Below are 17,155 nucleotides of genomic sequence, written 5' to 3' on the forward strand. Positions count from 1 at the left end.
TCACCAAAGTTGAAAGGAAGGAAAGAAACTTAAGGGCAGCCAGAGAGAAAGGTCGGGTTACCCACAAAGGGAAGCCCATCAGACTAACAGCAGACCTCTCGGCAGAAACTCTACATGCCAGAAGAGAGTGGGGGCCAATATTCAACATTCTTTTTTTTTTTTTTTTTTTTGAGACGGAGTCTCGCTCTGCCGCCCAGGCTGGAGTGCAATGGCCGGATCTCGGCTCACTGCAAGCTCCGCCTCCCGGGTTCACGCCATTCTCCTGCCTCAGCCTCCCGAGTAGCTGGGACTACAGGGGCCGCCACGTCGCCCAGCTAGTTTTTTGTATTTTTAGTAGAGACGGGGTTTCACCATGTTAGCCAGGACGGTCTAGATCTCCTGACCTCGTGATCCGTCCGGCTCAGCCTCCCAAAGTGCTGGGATTACAGGCTTGAGCCACCGCGCCCGGCCTCAACATTCTTAAAGAAAAGAATTTTCAACCCAGAATTTCATATCCAGCCAAACTAAGTTTCATCAGTGAAGGAGAAATAAAATCCTTTACAGATAAGCAAATGCTTAGAGATTTTGTCACCACCAGGCCTGCCTTACAAGAGACCCTGAAGGAAGCCCTAAACATGGAAAGGAACAACTGGTACCAGCCATTGCAAAAACATGCCAAAATGTAAAGACCATCGAGGCTAGGAAGAAACTGCATCAACTAATGAGCAAAATAACCAGTTAATATCATAATGACAGGATCAAGTTCACACATAACAATATTAACCTTAAATGTAAATGGGCTAAATGCTCCAATGAAAAGACACAGACTGGCAAACTGGATAAAGAGTCAAGACCCACCAGTCTGCTGTATTCAGGAGACCAATCTCACATGCAGAGACATACATAGGCTCAAAATAAAGGGATGGAGGAAGATCTACCAAGCAAATGGAGAACAAAAAAAAGCAGGGGTTGCAATCCTAGTCTCTGATAAAACAGACTTTAAACCATCAAAGATCAAAAGAGACAAGGCCATTACATAATGGTAAAGGGATCAATTCAACAAGAAGAGCTAACTATCCTAAATATATATGCACCCAATACAGGAGCACCCAGATTCATAAAGCAAGTCCTTAGAGACTTACAAAGAGACTTAGACTCCCATACAATAATAATGGGAGACTTCAACACTCCACTGTCAACATTAGACAGATCAACGAGACAGAAAGTTAACAAGGATATCCAGGAATTGAACTCATCTCTGCACCAAGCGGGCCTAATAGACATCTATAGAACTCTCTACCCCAAATCAACAGAATATATATTCTTCTCAGCACCACATCACACTTATTCCAAAATTGACCACATAATTGGAAGGAAAGCACTCCTTAGCAAATGTAAAAGAACAGAAATTATAATAAACTGTCTCTCAGACCACAGTGCAATCAAACTAGAACTCAGGACTAAGAAACTCAATCAAAACCGCTCAACTACATGGAAACGGAACAACCTGCTCCTGAATGACTACTGGGTACATAAAGAAATGAAGGCAGAAATAAAGATGTTCTTTGAAAACAATGAGAACAAAGATACAACATACCAGAATCTCTGGGACACATTTAAAGCAGTGTGTAGAGGGAAATTTATAGCACTAAATGCCCACAAGAGAAAGCTGGAAAGATCTAAAATTGACATCCTAACATCACAATTAAAAGAACTGGAGAAGCAAGAACAAACACATTCAAAAGCTAGCAGAAGGCAAGAAATAACAAAGATCAGAGCAGAACTGAAGGAGACAGAGACACAAAAAACCCTCCAAAAAATCAATGAATCCAGGAGTTGGTTTTTTGAAAAAATCAACAAAATTGACAGACCGCTAGCAAGACTAATAGGAAAAGAGAGAAGAATCAAATAGACGCAATAAAAAATGATAAAGGGGATATCACCACGGACCCTACAAAAATACAAACTACCATCAGAGAATACTATAAACACCTCTACGCAAATCAACTGGAAAATCGAGAAGAAATGGATAATTTCCTGGACACTTACACTCTTCCAAGACTAAACCAGGAAGAAGTTGAATCCCTGAATAGACCAATAGCAGGCTCTGAAATTGAGGCAATAATTAATAGCCTACCAACCAAAAAAAGTCCAGGACCAGATGGATTCACAGCTGAATTCTACCAGAGGTACAAGGTGGAGCTGGTACCATTCCTTCTGAAACTATTCCAATCAATAGAAAAAGAGGGAATCCTCCCTAACTCATTTTATGAGGCCAACATCATCCTGATACCAAAGCCTGGCAGAGACACAACAAAAAAAGAGAATTTTAGACCAATATCCCTGATGAACATCGATGCAAAAATCCTCAATAAAATGCTGGCAAACTGGATTCAGCAGCACATCAAAAAGCTTATCCACCATGATCAAGTGGGCTTCATCCCTGGGATGCAAGGCTTGTTCAACATACGCAAATCTATAAACGTAATCCAGCATATAAACAGAACCAAAGACAAGAACCACAGGATTATCTCAATAGATGCAGAAAAGGCTTTTGACAAAATTCAACAGCCCTTCATGCTAAAAACGCTCAATAAATTCAGTATTGATGGAACGTACCTCAAAATAATAAGAGCTATTTATGACAAACCCACAGCCAATATCATACTGAATGGGCAAAAACTGGAAAAATTCCCTTTGAAAACTGGCACAAGACAGGGATGCCCTCTCTCACCACTCCTATTCAACATAGTGTTGGAAGTTCTGGCTAGGGCAATCAGGCAAGAGAAAGAAATAAAGGGTGTCCAGTTAGGAAACAAAGAAGTCAAATTGTCCCGTTTGCAGATGACATGATTGTATATTTAGAAAACCCCATTGTCTCAGCCCAAAATCTCCTTAAGCTGATAAGCAACTTCAGCAAAGTCTCGGGATACAAAATTAATGTGCAAAAATCACAAGCATTCTTATCCACCAGTAACAGACAAACAGAGAGCCAAATCAGGAATGAACTTCCATTCACAATTGCTTCAAAGAGAATAAAATACCTAGGAATCCAGCTTACAAGGGATGTAAAGGACCTCTTCAAGGAGAACTACAAACCACTGCTCAGTGAAATCAAAGAGGACACAAACAAATGGAAGAACATACCATGCTCATGGATAGGAAGAATCAATATCGTGAAAATGGCCATACTGCCCAAGGTTATTTATAGATTCAATGCCATCCCCATTAAGCTACCAATGAGTTTCTTCACAGAATTGGAAAAAACTGCTTGAAAGTTTATATGGAACCAAAAAAGAGCCCACATTGCCAAGACTATCCTAAGTCTAAGAACAAAGCTGGAGGCATCACGCTACCTGACTTCAAACTATACTACAAGGCTACAGTAACCAAAACAGCATGGTACTGGTACCAAAACAGGGATATAGACCAATGGAACAGAACAGAGTCCTCAGAAATAATACCACACATCTACAGCCATCTGATCTTTGACAAACCTGAGAGAAACAAGAAATGGGAAAAGGATTCCCTATATAATAAATGGTCCTGGGAAAATTGGCTAGCCGTAAGTAGAAAGCTGAAACTGGATCCTTTCTGTACTCCTTATACGAAAATTAATTCAAGATGGATTAGAGACTTAAATGTTAGACCTAATACCACAAAAACCCTAGAAGAAAACCTAGGTAGTACCATTCAGGACATAGGCATGGGCAAGGACTTCATGTCTAAAACACCAAAAGCAACGGCAGCAAAGGTCAAAATTGACAAATGGGATCTAATTAAACTAAAGAGCTTCTGCACAGCAAAAGAAACTACCATCAGAGTGAACAGGCAACCTACAGAATGGGAGAAAATTTTTGCAATCTACTCATCTGACAAAGGGCTAATATCCAGAACCTACAAAGAACTCAAACAAATTTACAAGAAAAAAACAGACAACCCCATCAAAAAGTGGGCAAAGGATATGAACAGACATTTCTCAAAAAAAGACATTCATACAGCCAACAGACATGTGAAAAAATGCTCATCATCACTGGCCATCAGAGAGATGCAAATCAAAACCACAATGAGATACCATCTCACACCAGTTAGAATGGCAATCATTAAAAAGTCAGGAAACAACAGGTGCTGGAGAGGATGTGGAGAAATAGGAACACTTTTACACTGTTGGTGGGATTGTAAACTAGTTCAACCATTATGGAAAACAATATGGCAATTCCTCAAGGATCTAGAACTAGATGTACCATATGACCCAGCCATCCCACTACTGGGTATCTACCCAAAGGATTATAAATCATGCTGCTATAAAGACAGATACACGTATGTTTATTGTGGCACTATTCACAGTAGCAAAACTTGGAATCAACCCAAATGTCCATCTATGACCGACTGGATTAAAAAAATGTGGCACATATACACCATGGAATATTATGAAGCCATAAAAAAGGATGAGTTTGCATCCTTTGTAGGGACATGGATGCAGCTGGAAACCATCATTCTTAGCAAACTATCACAAGAACAGAAAACCAAACACCGCATGTTCTCACTCATAGGTGGGAACTGAACAATGAGATTACTTGGACTCGGGAAGGGGAACATCACACATGGGGGCCTATCATGGGGGTGGGGGGTGGGGGGCGGGGAGGATTGCATTGGGAGTTATACCTGATAGAAATGACGAATTGATGGGTGCTGGCGAGTTGATGGGTGCAGCACACCAACATGGCACAAGTATACATATGTAACAAACCTGCATGTTATGCACATGTGCTCTAGAACTTAAAGTATAATAAAAGAAAAAAAAAAAAAAAGAAAAAGAAAAGATACCTGAAGAGCAACAAGAAAAAAAAAAAAACAAACTGAAGGGTAAAACAGATTTGAAAAATTAGATGACTTCTACTCTAGAGTTTTCATAGTTATTATTTCATAATTAATATTCATTTCAAGCAAATATTTAAAAAGCTGTAAAAGTATAGACATTTTAGGAGTCTAGAACCTATAAATATGGCCACAAATGAAAGAAATGGTGTTTTGATAGTCTAAAAGGAAAAGAGAGACTGCTCTTAGTTCAAAATTGTATAGGATTTAACATTTCTTAATCTAAAACGTTTATCATTTTTTCAACAAATGTTGATTGAATACCTTCCCTGTCCTAGGCACTGTGCTAGGCCATAGGTTTGCAAAGTCATTAAAGCTTGCTCTCTGTCCTCAAGAAATTTACAATGTAGATGGAAAACAGACCAGCCCAAGGCATTAAACCACCCTTTCTGAAGGTTGTCGTCGAATAAGAACAGGATGTTGTGAAACAACACAGGGGTTGCACATAATGAGGATTAGGAAAGTTTGGAAGAAATGATGTCCATGTTGAGATATGATGAGTTAGAAGTCAGCTGAGCAGAGGGGAAAGGAAAGGGATGGGTGTAGCAGACAAAGAGAAAATAGCACATCAAAGTCCTGTAAGCTGTGGAGACACAGATGCATTCGGGAAAATGCAAACCAGCTTAGCTGAAATATAGTGTGCATTGGGGAGCAGGGGAAAAGGAGGTAAGGGTCTCAGTGAGAGAAGGTAGAAAGGAAAGCAGGTGTCAGATCACCTCGAGTCTTGTGAACCATCTCAGGGAACTGATACTTTACTGTGAGAGCAAAATAGAGCAATTAAAGAGTGTTGGGGAAAACATCTATTACCCCCAGCGTCTCCTTGTTCTTCCTCATCATTGTCATCATCATCGTCATTATCCTTGTATGAACTCACTCTGTGGCAGGCAATATCAAGTTAGTTCATGCATTTTTAAATAAAATTTTTATCATGATCTTATTACTACATCTAATATTCCTATTTTACAGATGAAGAAATAAGCAAGGAATGCACTTAGTTTCCCCAAACTCACAGTTACCAATAAGCACAGTTGGTAATCACACCCAGGAGTTTCTGATACCATAGTAGTCCCTGCCTCTCTACTCTGCAGTTCTTAGTAGAAAATGACTGTGTTCCACCAAGAGCACTCAGTTTGCGGTGTATTGCAGATGATGTATTAGATGACAGCTAAACTGGAAAGGGGGGCTAGTTATGATGTCATTGTTATTAATCAGGCATCAGAAGACAATGGATAGAGGTAGTGAGAATGGAGAAAAGTGGATGTATTCCAAAGATATCTCAGAGGTAGAATCAACCAGGCTTAGTGATTAACTGGATGGGTGGAACAATATACTTCTGACTTGGATGATGAGTATATTTCAGGAAGTGTATTTGTAAAATCCACTGGATATGTTGGTTCTCCAAGAAGCAGTAATGTCAGAAAGATTACATTTATACATTTCTGGTAGGAATGTAAATTAGCACAACTTCTATGAAAGGGAGCTTACCAGTGTGTTTTAGAATTTAAAATGTGCGCGGTGGCTCAAGCCTGCAATCCCAGCACTTTGGGAGGCCGAGACGGGCGGATCACGAGGTCAGGAGATCAAGACCATCCTGGCTAACACGGTGAAACCTCGTCTCTACTAAAAAATACAAAAAACTAGCCGGGCGAGGTGGCGGGCGCCTGTAGTCCCAGCTACTCCGGAGGCTGAGGCAGGAGAATGGGGTGAACTCGGGAGGCGGAGCTTGCAGTGAGCTGAGATCTGGCCACAGTACTCCAGCCCGGGCAACAGAGCGAGACTCCGCCTCAAAAAAAAAAAAAAAAAAAAAAGAATTTAAAATGTGCATAGGATTGACCCAGAAATTTTATGTGTAGGTATTTATCCACAAATATAAACCGATTTTATAGCACGTGTATGAGGATATACACTGCAGCATCTTATGTAATTGCAAAATATTGTATACAAACTTAATCTCCTTCAGTATGGGACTGGCTGATGATTTTGGGTAAATCCATTCAATGAAATGCTCTAAAATCCTGAATGGGAAGGAGGCATCTCTATTTGTGTATTGATAGGGAAATAATGTATATGTACATGATTTTATGACTATGTATATAGAAAATAAAGGTGTAGGTAAACCTGTATATATTAGGCTACCATTTTATCAAAGCCAAGTAAATAGATAGATATCGAATTAGATATAGATATAAATCTGATAGCAGGGTACAGAGGACAGAAAAGGGAGAGATGTTTATTTTGTAGCATATATCCTTTTGATTTTACTCTATAAGCATAGATTTCTCATTTTAAGAATTAATAACAAGATAGCACAAATTATAAAAATTCAAGGCAGAACCCCCTCTTTTAAAATCTTGTCTCTAGAGAAAGTTTATCTTAAGGGAAAAGTAAAACTGTTAGTTTGGTTTCCTTGTTTATGTTGTGCCTCATTAAGAGTTTAACTATGGGCCAAGGCGTGGTGGCTCACGCCTGTAATCCCAGCACTGTGGGAGGCCAAGGAAGGCAGATCACTTGAGGTCAGGAATTTGAGAAACCAGCCTGGCCAACATGTCAAAACCCCATCTCTACAAAAAATATAAACAGCCGGGCGTGGTGGCGCATGCCTGTAGTCCCAGCTATTGGGGAGGTTGAAGCGGGTGAATTGCTTGAACCCAGGAGGAAGAGGTTGCAGTGAGTTGAGATCACCCCACTGTACTCCAGCCTGGACAACTCCAGCCTGGGTGACAGAGTAAGACTCCATCTCAATAATAATAATAATAATAATAATTTAACTATGTAGACAATCAATTTTCACAGGAAAAATAATATCTTTCCCCAGTGATTGACTTATAGGCTTCCAAAGTCCTGGAGTTCCAAAAATTCATAATTCAAGTGTAAGAATATAATAATGTGGCCGGGCGCGGTGGCTCAAGCCTGTAATCCCAGCACTTTGGGAGGCCGAGGCGGGCGGATCACGAGGTCAGGAGATCGAGACCATCCTGGCGAACACTGTGAAACCCCGTCTCTACTAAAAAATACAAAAAACTAGCCGGGCGAGGTGGCGGGCGTCTGTAGTCCCAGCTACTCGGGAGGCTGAGGCAGGAGAATGGCGTGAACCCGGGAGGCGGAGCTTGCAGTGAGCTGAGATCCGGCCACTGCACTCCAGCCCCGCGACAGAGCAAGACTCCGTCTCAAAAAAAAAAAAAAAAAAAAAAAAGAATATAATAATGTCAATATTTAAATTATTATTTTTGAGTCATTCAAGTCATATTGTTGCTAACATTTTATTTTGTTCATTTTTTACGTTAAAATTTTTTTCTTATTTTTTAATTGGCAAATATAATTGTATATATTTATGATATACAACATGATGTTTTGATATATCTATACACTGTGGAATGGCTAAATCAAGCTAATGAACATGTCCATTTCCTCACTAATGTATCATATTTATATGGTGAGAACATTAAAAAAATCTGCTCTCTTAGCAATTTTCAAGAATGCAATACATCATTATTAACTATAGTCACCGTGTTTGTTGTACAATAGATCTCCTGAACTTATTCCTCCAGTCTAACTGAAATTTTGTGTCACTCAACATCTTCCCAATCTCCCCCACTGCCTCCAGCCTGCCGCCCCTAGGAACCACCATTTTACTTTCTGCTTCTGAGTTCTGCTTTTGTAGATCTCACATACGACTGAGAGCATACAATATTTGTCTTTCTGTTCCTGGCTGATTTTAGTGTACTATCTTTCAGGTTATCCAAATTGTTACAAATGACAGAATTTCTTTCTTTTGAGAAATGTCCATTCAGGTCCTTCGCCCATTTTTTTTTTTTTTTTTAATGGAGTCATTTGTCTTTTGCTATTGAGTTTGTTTGAGTTCCTTATATGGTTTTGATATTAACCCCTTTTCAGTTATCTTGTTGGAAAATGTTTTCTTCCATTCTCCCTTCTCTTGTTAAGTTCCCTGGCTGATGGGATTACTCCAGGATCATTATGGAATGGGGTTGGATCTGGGTCATGTTACTGCTTCTGGGTATGCAGCAGGGTCCAAGGTTGACAGGCCTGGTACAAGGGTTCTAGTGGGCAAGGATCCCCCCTGGTCCCTTGGTGGACTGGGATGTCTCCAGGACCTTGGTCCACAGAGCTGGTTCTGGGATAAGGACCTGCTTCAGGGTCCACAGATGGTGGACTGTTACTACATGTGTGGATGAGTATGGTTAGGTCACTAGGTTGCTAGGAAGGCTACATCTACACTGCTGCTACATGGCTCACAGGTCCCTGGGAAGAAGTGTGGCATCCTCTATGTCCCTGGGAAGGCTCCATCTGGGTCACTGTATGGGCCCCTAGACAGCCCATACTGGCCTGGTCTGTGGCTGAGGGGGATTGGAACCAAGTCATGGGGCTGCTTCAGGATCTCCAGCTGAGACTAAGTCTTCAAGTCTGTCTCTGGAGTCATGGACAGGTGTGTCTCCCAACAGGTCCCTGAGCAGAGAAGCCTGCTCTCTCAGATTGCAGTTCAGAGGGGCTGGAGCCTAATGCAGTGCTATTTTAAGACCCACAGGGGGCCAAGGTCAGAGGCAGCCTGCCGGAGCACTGACCAGCTTGTCTCCCTCCAGGTGCCTCTGTGGGCAAGACTTATCTCAAGCTGCAGGTGAGATGGGCTGGAACCACTTCTCAGGGTTGTTTCAGGATCTGCTGTGGGACCTAGGTCAGCTGGCCTTCCTGTAAGGCAGGACGTGAGTCTCTTTGAGTCCTTGGGCAGGCAGAACTACTTTCTGGCTGTCCCTTAGTGTATTAACACCTGGAGAGTTCTTGGTACTTAGCTAGATGCTCTGGAGTTTGAATATAAAAGACACAATTACTGACTTTTGAAAAAAAAAAGTCATATGAAAAATGCAGCACACATTTTAATGTGAAATGTATTGTAGTTGTAGATTGCTTTAGAAGAGGGGAGATCAGAGAAGCATGAAACTATCTGGCAAGAATTCACAGGATCCATGGACCTTATATTGATTCTGGAAGAATTTGGATAAGTGAGACTAGAGGGGAAAGAAAACTTCAGTACAGAGAAGAATCAGAAATGTATAGTATATTCAGAGCTCAGGTATAAGCATTATAAGTAAGCAAGCTCAAGCAGAGTAGAGAGCCTAGGTTGGGAAGTATCAATAAGGTACGTTTATGGGGAAACCAGAAAAGAAGAAAGAGGCTTTAGATTTGATGTGAAAATCAAAAGGAGTCCACCTTGTAAAACTCAAAAGAGTCTAATATTTCTTTGATAATTTGTTCTGCTGACATTTATTTGAATCTTTAGCATAAAAGTCTTCTCTTCATACCACTTGCATTTTATTCTTCATTTTATGCCCATTATCTCTTGTAGTGCCCTGAGTGCAATTCAAATATATATGTACCTCATTACATGCACAGTACATCTCTTAAAACAAAATCCAATGGACCCTTGGATATCCCAGTTTGAAATTATCTATAATGTTTAATATCCCCTTTGGAATTGAAGCCTAATTTTCTGCAGGCAAAGTGATATAATTCACTGTGTACACTTAATGCTTATGGTGCTTATGATCAAAACCTTGAACCATTTTGGTTCTTCCCTAAGAACCATTTTTATAGATTTATTGTTTTAAATATGAAATATAGAAAACCTATATTGGCCGGGCGTGGTGGCTCAAGCCTGTAATCCCAGCACTTTGGGAGGCCGAGGCGGGCGGATCACGAGGTCAGCAGATCGAGACCATCCTGGCTAACCCGGTGAAACCCCGCCTCTACTAAAAAATACAAAAAACTAGCCGGTTGAGGTGGCGGGCGCCTGTAATCCCAGCTACTCGGGAGGCTGAGGCAGGAGAATGGCGTAAACCCGGGACGCGGAGCTTGCAGTGAGCTGAGATCCGGCCACTGCCTGAGCGACAGAGCGAGACTCCGTCTCAAAAAAAAAAAAAAGAAAAGAAAAGAAAACCTATATTTATTATGTGGTAGGTTACCTAAACTGATATTCATGGAATTTTAAGGTCTTAATGATATTAGAAGCATCTAGGTATGCATAGGAGTAGGTTAGAAAAATGTGTCTTTTCCTTAAATAAAATCACTTCACAGAAGATTTGTGAAATGGCAAAGTAATTACAACTAAACGAATTTATTAGAATATAGTATTTTTTTTCAGCTGGATTTGAATCCTAAAATCTCATTCACGAATAAAATGATTAAAATAATTATTTCGGTAAAGTATCATCCCAGTAATCCATTGTTGTATTCAAGGACTCTTCACATTTTAATAAATAGGTTAAAAGAGAGAGGGTTTATTAAATTCACATGCTATTTTCCTTAATAGTGCACTAAAAGAATGACCTAAAGAGAAGAACTGTGTCTATGCTTATAGCTTATACCATAGCTGGGCATTCAGGGGAAGGCAAATCACTCTATATATTTTTAAAACCTTCCTCTAATATGAAGATAGAGTCTTTCTCTTGTGAAAAAGGGGCAGATCTCATTCTTAGCAATGTGAGAATTTTGGCTGAAAGCTATGAATTCATACGTAAGTGTGGAGAATGATGTTGGAGATTTGTGTTAAGATTATGAATCACCAAAATGAACACAAAATTTAAACTTGTGTGAAGATTTTAAAGATGTTTTCTCTGGAAAGATTACATTGATAAGCAATCAATCATTTAAATGTAATTTGAAAAAATAACAAGCCCAATACAGGGTTTTTTTTAAAAAAAATCACATCATAAACATGTAAATATGACAGGCTTTTGAATTGTTTTCAACTCAGCAAGCTTTGAGTGCCTGGTAGGCACATTGTGCCTGTCCTTGACAAAATAAATCAGATCGTTATAAGTTGTAAAAGAAAAGCAAAGATGACATAACACCAAAATGACTATTAGAGTGATTAGTATAATTGCTATGAATGGTCACTATAAATTTTTTGTGTGTGTTTGAATATTTACTTCTTATAAACATGTAAGGTTTCTTTTCTTTTTAATTTTTTTTTTATTTTGGTGTCATCAGAAAAAATGCAATTCTTTAATATTTATTTCATTTCAGAAATATACCTACAAGCTTATCAAATTCCAAGTTGGTAGTTATTGTAGGTAAAGGACGTTGAGCAAAGATTGTACTTTTAAACATTATGGCAGGATCTTAGGAAATTATCCTGAACTTTAAGGACTCAAAACAATACCCTGCCAAAGAAAAAATGCAACAGACAGAGTTAAACAGCTGCGAGGAAAACTGGATTCCACATTATTGCAATAGAGGAGAGAGACTGAACACAACTCCACTAAAACAAAAGGCAGAAGTGTTTTTAAGTGCTGGATTGAGCTAGCAGAAAAGTTCTAGAGGACATTGTGGGAGGGCATGGTTGGTCAATTTGATTATGCCATCTTTGTTTACTAATTGGCACTTAATTAAATTAGACTTCTACCCTCCCACAGGGAGAGGCAGCTAGCAAAGCTATCTTTTTCAATGGCTACATTTGAAAGGGATGACTCCCAGGTCCTTGAGAAATACATTACTGGATTATGAAACTGACAGGTGGTTGACACAAGATTTACATCTCAAAGAGGCAGAGAATGGATTTACAATTGCAAGTTTCCTGAAGTAAATACCCTAAGGAAAAGGAAGTTAGGAGGCCATAGACGGGAAGAAAGCCACCTAAAGTTTTGTCAAACTGGGGGAAACATTAAGGCTATCTTGGTCAACTCTTCAGTTACATTAAATTGTACCATATACATTGACAATATTTGACCATCTTTGACCTACAAAAGCAATAGGTTCATATGGCCCTATCTAAGATCCTAAGATCCAGTTTGTTTTTGTCTTATTTTTACATTCTGCAGAAGCAAACACTTCTCGACTTCTGGTTTTTAGTTTTATACTTTCTTATTTCAAAAAGAACTTGGGGGGATTTTATGTGTATTTACGTTAAATAATATATATAATATGTATGCATATGTTTGTATATATCTGTGTGTTTATTTTAAAAAGGTTAAAATTGAAGTTGGCAAAAAAAAAAAAAAAAAGGTTAGCAGAAGTCTTGAATAGTTCTTAAAGAAAGGTCACAGGTTTGTTTCAGAGCTTCCCATAAGTTAATGCAAGGAAAAAAGTGTAGTAAGTTGCAGTAATGACCCTAGGAGAAAAGCAACCTAGAAATTTAGAATAATAGTTTTATAGGTGTTGAGACCTAACACAATTTTTTCCTTTAAGTGCTCATAAAGACAACATTTGTGTGTTGGCAACTTGTCCACTAAGCCTAATAGTTGATTTCATAGTCTGGGTTTTTGCTTGTTGGTTATTTTTTTTAAATGATGTCTCTCAATGCAAACTTGGCAAAACTCCAAAATGTAATTTAGTAAAAGCATTTCAATTAGGTATGAAAATAACAACATCCAGATACACAGTTATCTAAAGATGGAATTAAATATATCTAGAAGAATGAATTGCATTAGACAATATTCCATATATGTGTGTGTGTATATATATGTGTGTGTGTATATATATATTTGTGTGTGTATATATATGTGTGGGTATATGTGTGTATATATATATTTTTTGGATAACTGAACCCTTGAAAAAAATCAGGCAATACACCTTGGAAACTTTTTAAGTTAACTGTTGTGGTGTCAGAATTTGGAGTTCCTTTGTCTTTGCAGATGTAAGTCTATATGCTGTAACAATTTTACCAAGGACAGGATAGACAGCCCCTTTTGGAATGTAAACAGACCAGTTAGGATGTGGATGAAACTTCATAGCTGCTTACTTCACCAGCAGGCCAATATTATTATTCCAGCAGTCAGGGTTCGGGTAAAAATTAGAATTCATTAAAATTATGGTTCTTGCTTTATTCCTTGATAGCCACTCATATGTGCTTGTATGCACAAAACAATTTTCAGAGTGTGCTTTATTTTTGTCCTTTTTTAAAAATTTGGTGGCCTCTATGTTAAATGGTGGGTTCTTTATTTGTAAATACTATATTTTATTAATCTTTGTATCATTAGTAAGAGTAATAGGGCATGAGAAATATTTTGTTTGCTTATGAATGACTTAAGGAAGCTGAAGTTTGATATTTAAAATTATAAATATAAAATGTAAAATTATCAGTAAACAACAGACTGTTTCCATCTCTCCTTTGCCCCATGTTTTCTGCTTTGCACTCAGTAAAAGCCACAAAACTTTGGGGATCAAGGTCACTGAGTCTCAAACGTGGTGGCCGACGGTGTTACTTTTCTGCCAGTATCTACTTCCCCACCTTTCCTACCGATAAGCACTTTGGTTGACAGGACACTAGATGCCCTGAATAATGGCTGCATTTTCCAATTGTCCTTAGAGTAAGAGTGGCCAAGTGACTAAACTCTGGCCAATAAAATGTAGGCAGAAATGTCATGTGTAAATGTTAGGAAGCATCCTTCTTTTCTTCCTCCTCCTTTCTGCTGGCAGGAATGCAGACATGTTTGCTGGAGCTCAGCAACCTCTTGGACCATGAAGGGAACCACATGATTGAGAAGGGTGGAACTACAAGAAGGAAGACACCTCCTTCCCTGGTGTCCATGGAGTTACCATGTATGCCTTGGCCTTCTTAGGTCAAGATTTATTTGTATGAGAGAAAAATAAACTATTTTCTAAGCCATTTTATTTAGGGTTGCTTTTTCTTAAACTTGTAGCCAAGCCTGATGGCAGTCATTTGGAACACATCTTTGGAAATCCTTTCCAATTCCCTAAGACTGGGCTGGAAGCCCCGTCTTCTGTGCTCCCACATGCCCTGGATGTACCTTTATTAGAATACTTTCCCTATTTTATTGAAATCATCTTATTTTACATAAAACATTATTTGAGGACAAGAACAATGTCTTATTCATTCATCCCTGAGCTATAGCTAGGATAGTGTATGTTCACATAGAATATACTCAATAGGTATTTGTTTAATTGAAAAACAGTGGATTGATGACCTGACTGAATAAAGTGCTAACAGTACTATGGAATTAATTTGGTTGATTTTGATTCAAAGTCATAGGACACTACAGTAGATGTCAAAATATATGTGTGGAGATGTTTGTCATATTTGTTACATAAATAACACACTGGCTTATCTACCCCATGTTAATCAATATAAATCATTTTTCCTATTATTTAGTGAATACTTTAATTCACTAAATTATTTAGTGAATAATTTTTTGTTAAAGCCTTGGGTGTGATGGTAACTCGTGTCATGGAATTATTTTTTCTTTTCTTTCCTTTTCTTTTCTTTTCTTTCTTTTCTTTCTTCCTTCCTTCCTTCCTTCCTTCCTTCCTTCCTTCCTTCCTTCCTTCCTTCCTTCCTGCCTTCCTTCCTTCCTTCCTTCCTTCCTTCCTTCCTTCCTTCCTTCCTTCCTTCCTTCCTTCCTTCCTTCCTTCCCTTCCTTCCTTCCTTCCTTCCTTCCTTCCTTCCTCCTTCCTTCCTTCTTTTTTATCTGCTGTGGGCTAATCAGGATCTTTGTCCTAATCTTTTTATCACAGGTGTATACAACTTATTTGGAGAGTATAACCTTATGAAAAAATATTTGGTTCCTCCAAATCACATTCTCTCATTTCCCTGAATTCTCTACTTCGGGGATTGAACATTTTATTAACCTTTCAGATGGTTTTAAAAGTAAAGCATTCAGCTCATCATATTGTTGGTTTAATTTTATCTTTGGTTTGTTACATGTCTTACACTTTAAGAAAAAAAATAATATTTTTTGTGTGTATCTTATACCATGACAAAACTATTGATTTGGATGAAATAAATCTGTGAGAAACCATATAGACCAGGTACTAGAGATATTCATTTATTTCTTTTCTTTATAGGTCCTCTCAAACTGTGAGTAACTAAGTGGTTTGTGCATCATTCCAGAAGCAAAGCTAAAATTTTTAGCGGTGTTGTCGACTTGACCTGCTAATTCCCTGTTCTGGAATCAAGAGAAGACTCCTCAACAAGTTGCTGCAATGTCTGTATCTAATCTATCATGGTGAGTGGATGGTTTTCTTGCCTTAAATGTAAATGAATATGTATCATGAGCGATATTTTATGAGAGAGTTGTACTGGCAGAACTTGGGCAGAGAGAAAACTTAAAAATCTGGTTTCCAAAGAGTATTGCCCTATGTTAGGATAAGGAAAGCAATCTAGGATTAGAAGTCTGACATTTTCAGTACTATGATATCTGGGGGCTCTGGAAAGGATTGAAGCCTCACACTGAATCCCAGTGACGTCCAATACCTTTCTTCCCAGCACACCCTAGGAGAGGGAGAAGTAATATAATATCCTTTCAGTGTTCCTTGCTATTGCTATATTCCCAGCTATAGGACTAACAAGCTATATGGGTGGCTGTCAGTGTAGGGTAGATATTTGCTCATCAGTGCTTCTTTTCTTTAGGTTTTACATTTCAACAAATCTACCCAGATTAAACTGAACAGAACTGAAATATGGAAGAGAAAAATTTGTTATGGAAGTGTATCTCTAAATAGCTGGCATTCTAAATAATCTTTGACTTTCAATGCATGATTAAAAGCTGTTTGGGATTTAAAAAAAGAAGTGTAAAAATATTTTTCTGACGAATAATGAGCTTTTTCTATAGCAATGAAGAGCAATACTAGCAGGGATAAATTTGAAGGTATTTTATTGAACTTTGACTTGTTTATATAAAGAGGTGAATAAGTGACATTTATATAAATTCACAGTATTTAATATGTAAATATAAGGAAAAATCTAGTAATATTTTCATTTCTTTAAGAATTCATTTTATCCTTGCTCTTCAATTTGTGCTGGAAATGTAGGTAACATCAGATTAAACAGTTGTTACTGGCTCAACTTAGCTCCATAAATTTATTTTTAGTGAAGTAAGCAACATTTTTTTAGGCAAGGATATAATTATTTGTTTAGATTCAGAGTCATGTTTCTGAAGGACCTGCTTTTTAAGGACTCCCTAGAAGATATCCTTGGATCTTTTGGCCTGGGTGCTAAGAATCTCAGTTTGAAAAAAGAATTAAAGAAAGTAAAGTATAATCAAACAGAAATTTTATTTAAATTGTTAATTATTACTGCACAGTATGTTTTCTTATTATATTATTGTTAAAATTAAGTTATCATTAAAAGTTTTTAAAACATAATTTTTGTAGAACTTGTGAATCATTTCAAACTCCTGGGAGACCTTGACACATTTCCTTAAAGGAATTATACTCCTGGCAAATTGTGTGTAGGAGATGAGTTCTCAAAAAGCAGGCAGAATGTCAAAGAAGGAAGAGGGGTGGGGTGAGGAAAGGAAACGGAAAGGGGGAGGAGGAGATTGAAACA

At 38.3% G+C, this 17,155-nt stretch overlaps 1 protein-coding gene across 3 annotated transcripts in view; it reads left to right on the top strand.

Moving 5' to 3' along the window:
• The window catches only part of OXR1 (oxidation resistance 1), a 510,160-nt gene that overhangs the window by 85,588 nt on the left and 407,417 nt on the right, over positions 1-17,155 (top strand). For all 3 annotated transcript variants that reach the window (XM_033203135.1, XM_033203139.1, XM_033203132.1), the window contains exon 2: positions 15,673-15,833. In XM_033203135.1, the coding sequence (XP_033059026.1) occupies positions 15,811-15,833 (23 nt within the window). In that variant the 5' untranslated portion in view covers positions 15,673-15,810. The remainder of the gene's footprint in view (positions 1-15,672; positions 15,834-17,155) is intronic.

The sequence above is a fragment of the Trachypithecus francoisi genome, unplaced genomic scaffold (genome assembly GCF_009764315.1).
Source record: "Trachypithecus francoisi isolate TF-2019V2 unplaced genomic scaffold, Tfra_2.0 Lachesis_group7, whole genome shotgun sequence".
NCBI classification, from domain to species: Eukaryota; Metazoa; Chordata; class Mammalia; order Primates; family Cercopithecidae; genus Trachypithecus; species Trachypithecus francoisi.